The sequence below is a fragment of the Pelophylax lessonae genome (assembly GCF_965119305.1).
Source record: "Pelophylax lessonae genome assembly, chromosome: 10".
Lineage (NCBI taxonomy): Eukaryota > Metazoa > Chordata > Amphibia > Anura > Ranidae > Pelophylax > Pelophylax lessonae.
This window is the reverse complement of record NC_138777.1, coordinates 8,551,096-8,556,570: the sequence shown is the minus strand read 5'-3', so window position 1 is coordinate 8,556,570 and position 5,475 is coordinate 8,551,096. Positions and strand designations below refer to the sequence as shown.

The 5,475-nt window shown below is 51.3% G+C and overlaps 1 protein-coding gene across 1 annotated transcript in view; it reads left to right on the top strand.

Annotated features, from left to right (window-relative positions):
• Positions 1-515: 515 nt before the first annotated feature.
• ANO5 (anoctamin 5) overlaps positions 516-5,475 on the top strand; it is a gene marked incomplete at both ends in the record, with an annotated part of 184,803 nt that continues 179,843 nt past the window's right edge. The window contains one exon of the mRNA XM_082270529.1: positions 516-573. Within this exon, the coding sequence (XP_082126655.1) occupies positions 516-573 (58 nt within the window). The remainder of the gene's footprint in view (positions 574-5,475) is intronic.

Below are 5,475 nucleotides of genomic sequence, written 5' to 3'. Positions count from 1 at the left end.
GTATTAGGAAGGGGTCCAGCATTATATACTTTGTATTGGGGGGGGGGGGTCCAGCATTATATACTTTGTATTGGGGAGGGATCCAGCATTATATACTTTGTATTGGGGGGGGGGGTCCAGCATTATATACTTTGTATTGGGGGGGGGGGGTCCAGTATTATATACTTTGTATTAGGAAGGGGTCCAGCATTATATACTTTGTATTGGGGGGGGTCCAGCATTATATACTTTATATTGGGGGGGTCCAGCATTATATACTTTGTATTGGTGTTATTGATACATTGGATCTCTCTGTACAATGATGGAAGATCACACACAGAGCGATCCTCTGATCATCCGGATCTGTCTGGCCAGGGAAGAGGAGGAGGAGGGGGGTGATGGGGGAGGGGAGGAGGAGGATGGAGGAGGGGAGGTGAGGCGGGGTGCTCCTCCTTCTCCTCCTGCAGTCAGTCGGTCGGTGATCTCCGGGCTCCGGGCTGCTCTCTCCGGGGTGCTGTGCGGGGACAGCCGGGACAATGATCCGCTCCGGGAAGAATGAGGGGGAGACCCTCATAGAGATGTCCGCCACAGACGGTGAGAGATCCGGGGGGGGGGGGGGGATCTTGGAGTAGACGGGAGATCAGAGGGAAAAGAAACAGAAGATGGTAGAGGGGTCGATCAGGAGACAGGGGGTAGACAGGGGTAGATCAGAGGGTAGGGGGGGGGGGATCAGGTGACAGGGGGTAGATTGGGGGCAGGGTGGTAGAACAGGGGGTATAAGGACAGATGAGAGGGTAGAGGGGTAGATCAGGGGGCAGATCAGAGGGTAGAGGGGCAGATCAGAAGGTAGAGGGGCAGATCAGGAGGCAGGGGGCAGATCAGAGGGTAGAGGGGCAGATCAGAGGGTAGGGGGTGAATCAGGTGACAGGGGGTAGATTGGGGGCAGAGTGGTAGATCAGGGGGTATAAGGACAGATAAGAGGGTAGAGGGGTTGATCAGGGGGCAAGGGGTAGATCAAGAGGCAGTTGGTGAATCAGGGGACAGGGGGTAGATCAGGGGACAGGGGGTAGATCAGGGGCAGGGTGGTAGATCGGGGGGTATAAGGGCAGATGAGAGGGTAGAGGAGTTGATCAGGGGGCAGGGGGGTAGATCAGAGGGTAGAAGGGTAAATGAGAGGATAGAGGGGTAGATCAGAGGGTGGAGGGACAGATGAGAGGGTAAGGGGTAGATCAGAGGGTGGAGGGACAGATGAGGGGGTAGAGGGGTAGATCAGGGGGCAGATAAGAGGCGGGAGATCAGAGGGTATATGAGTATATCCCAATAGAGAGGGTCAGATCTTGGAGTAGAAGGACAGATCAGAGGGTAGTTTTGGGGGGGGGGGGGGGGCAGATCAGAGCTGTTGGGCCGACAATGTCTGTCATCCTGTGTGCTGTGTCCGGGGTTCTCCAGCTTTATCATTACTCTGTATTGGGGTGACAGATCTGGGATGGGGGGTGTATCAGTGGGTGTCCTCCTGCCATGTGCCTGTGACTCTTTTATTTCCTGTATTGTGGTGATTGCAGGACATGTGTGCCCAGAATGGGGTGACTCACCCGCCTGGAATTCCCCCCCCAGGAGGGCAGTCTGGGTATAGCAGAGTTCTGGGTGGAGGGGTCATTGTCCATATTCTGCTGAAACCTCTGATGTCATAGTGACAGATGTTTGTAAATAGTTCTGTTCTTGTTGTGCTTTGTATTATACACAGTGATTGGTGATATTATGATACAATGTATATACAGTGATTGGTGATGATATGTTACAATGTACACACCGTGATTTGTTATATATTATATATACAGTGAATGGTGATATTATGATACAATGTATACACAGTGATTTGTTATATATTATATATACAGTGAATGGTGATTTTAGAATACGGTGACCTGGAGAAGACGGGGTCACAGCTGGTTGTGTTGTGCAACTTTATAAATAGAATATCTGGTTTCATTTTGACAGCACTATAGAAACCAATGATGATCTGTAGGAACCTTCCTTTCATGTGCAGAGAATTGTCAGCAGCTTTTTCCCCGTTTTGGGTAAATTTATTGGGGCCCTTCTAAACCCCTGGTGTCCAATTTGTGACCCAGGGGCCCTATGCAACCTTTGGCTCTTACTCTGCAGTCCTTGGGGCCCCTGCAGACAGGGGTCTGTTCTGGTGCTTACTCGGGCCATATAAAAGATTGGATTGTAGTAGTTTAGTGGTTTGGCTTATTTCTTTCTTTCACAATGTTACTTTTTCTGTGCTGGCAATCTCTCATCTCTTTCATGTTTAGTTTTTTTTTCTTCAAACTCATAGAATGGATTTTGTTGAGAGAAATAATACATTTTGTAAAAGCGCTGTAATAGCAGTGATTTACTAAGCCTCTGACCATCTCCTGTACCGTGTCTGCAGCCTCTGACCATCTCCTGTACCGTGTCTGCAGTCTCTGACCATCTCCTGTACCGTGTCTGCAGCCTCTGACCATCTCCTGTACCGTGTCTGCAGCCTCTGACCATCTCCTGTACCGTGTCTGCAGCCTCTGACCATCTCCTGTACCGTGTCTGCAGCCTCTGACCATCTCCTGTACCGTGTCTGCAGTCTCTGACCATCTCCTGTACCGTGTCTGCAGTCTCTGACCATCTCCTGTACCATGTCTGCAGTCTCTGACCATCTCCTGTACCGTATCTGTAGTTTCTGACCATCTCCTGTACCGTGTCTGCAGCCTCTGACCATCTCCTGTACCATGTCTGCAGTCTCTGACCATCTCCTGTACCGTGTCTGCAGCCTCTGACCGTCTCTGGTACCAACTCCTGCAGCATGTCATCAGTCTTTCCCAATGACCACCATGTAAGAGGGTTCTTCTCCCAATGACCACCACCGTAAGTGGGTCCTCCTCCCAATGACCACCAGCGTAAAAGGGTCCCTCTCCCAGTGACCACCAATGGAAGAGGGTCCCTCTCCCAGTGACTTCTGATGGAAGAGGGTCCCTCTCCCAGTGACCACAGACGGAAGAGTGTCTCTCTCCCAGTGACCACCGATGGAAGAGGGTCCCTTTCCCAGTGACCACCGACGGAAGAGTGTCTCTCTCCCAGTGACCACCGACGGATGAGGGTCCCTCTCCCAGTGACCACCGACGGAAGAGGGTTCCTTTCCCAGTGACCACCGACGGAAGAGGGTCCCTCTCCCAGTGACCACCGACGGAAGAGGGTCCCTCTCCCAGTGACCACCGACGGAAGAGGGTCCCTCTCCCAGTGACCACCGACGGAAGAGGGTCCCTCTCCCAGTGACCACCGACGGAAGAGGGTCCCTCTCCCAGTGACCAGCATCAGAAGAGGGTCTCTCTCCCAGTGACCAGCATCGGAAGAGGGTCCCTCTCCCAATGACCACAGACGGAAGAGGGTCCCTCTCCCAGTGACCACCGATGGAAGAGGGTCCCTCTCCCAGTGACCACCGACGGAAGAGGGTCCCTCTCCCAGTGACCAGCATCGGAAGAGGGTCTCTCTCCCAGTGACCAGCATCGGAAGAGGGTCCCTCTCCCAATGACCACAGACGGAAGAGGGTCCCTCTCCCAGTGACCAGCATCGGAAGAGGGTCCCTCTCCCAGTGACCAGCATCGGAAGAGGGTCTCTCTCCCAGTGACCAGCATCGGAAGAGGGTCTCTCTCCCAGTGACCAGCATCGGAAGAGGGTCCCTCTCCCAATGACCACCGACGGAAGAGGGTCCCTCTCCCAGTGACCTCTGACAGAAGAGGGTCCCTCTCCCAGTGACCTCTGACGGAAGAGGGTCCCTCTCCCAGTGACCTCTGACGGAAGAGGGTCCCTCTCCCAGTGACCACCAACGGAAGAGGGTCCCTCTCTCATTGACCACCAACGGAAGAGGGTCCCTCTCCCAATGACAACCAACGGAAGAGGGTCCCTCTCCCAATGACCACCAACGGAAGTGGGTCCTTCTTCCAATGATCACCAACGGAAGAGGGTTCCCAAGAACTGAATGTTATTCCAAGGGTTCCCCTGTGTTAAAAAGGTTGAGAGAGGCAACGCATATAGAAGGAATTGGGACCTATTTGAAAAGTTGTCACTTCATAACAGATGTGTCACAACGCAGATCCACCAGCTATAATATGCAGACAGGCCGGGTCCGCAGAATTTTCCAGTCTGACTCCAGCGAGTGTTTTATTGGGGCCTGTTGTTGAGTTTCCTTTTCATTCTATTTACCAAGAGTCTGATTGGTTCCCACTAACAGCCGTAATGTTCTGGATTTTTGTAATCCATGTAAGAATTTAAAGTGGACCCAGCACCAGAAATATTTATTTATACTATGTAATGTATCATTTATTCTTACTATGTAATGTATCATTTATTCTTACTATGTAATGTATCATTTATTCATACTATGTAATGTATCATTTATTCATACTATGTAATGTATCAATGTAACACTTTCAGGTATTTATTATCTCTAACAGAGCCCATAGCACTCCTCCTGACAATGTCTTTGTAGGCTTCTCTCTCCAGAAGGACGATGCCATCTTTGTTCAGGGGTCAGTCTACTTCCTAGACTGAGATGTCAGATCAGAGATGTAATGGTCATTCAAACTGTGACTTGTCTGTGCTTACAAATGTCTGACACATATCAGCCCCTTAGCTGCAGCCTCTCACCTTATGACTTGCTACTGAGTTTTAATCTAGCAGTCTGATCACTGGGGGAAGGGGGGGGGGGGACTGAGGAAATTCCTGCTCCTGCCTGCAGCAGACTGATGACTTTATATTTAAAGTGTGAAGTGACTGCCACAATGTAGTTGATGGGGCATCTGTTACCTGCATTGTAGTCCATTGGGCGGCACAGTGGTGTAGTGGTTAGCATTTTTATCTAGCAGCAAAAATGGTCACTGGTTTGAATCCCAACCACGACACTACCTGCCTGGAGTTTGCAGGTTCTCCCTCCACAATCATTGTCACTGGTGGGATTGTGGCCAGCGATATCGGGGTGAAGGTCGCAGGTTTCACGCGGCTCTGCGCTGTGGCTGGGGGGGGGGGGGGGTTCCGGTATCAGTACGGTGATGCTCATTGTCACTGGTGGGATTGTGGCCAGCGATATCGGGGTGAAGGTCGCAGCTTTCACGGCTCTGCGCTGTGGCTGACGGGGTGTGAGCGTTTCCTGTGAGTAAACAGCCTGAGAAAGTTTATTTTTACATTCATCTTCTACTGTGAAACATAAGAAACCTCCCTCCCAGCGGTGAAAAAGAGGATCCTAAAACAGACGCACCCAGGAGAGCCGGCTAATTACCGACCAGTCTGAGTTTATACCGGTTCATGGCTAATTGGCTCAGTCTGAGCGCTGCTCTCGGATTAAAGCTGAACTCCAGGATCAGTGAATATCCTCGAAATCTCGGTCATGTGTCTCCTTCTTAAGGCTCGGTTCACATTTATGCGATGCGGGAAGGCTGCGAATTCGCAGCCTGTTCCCGCATCGCA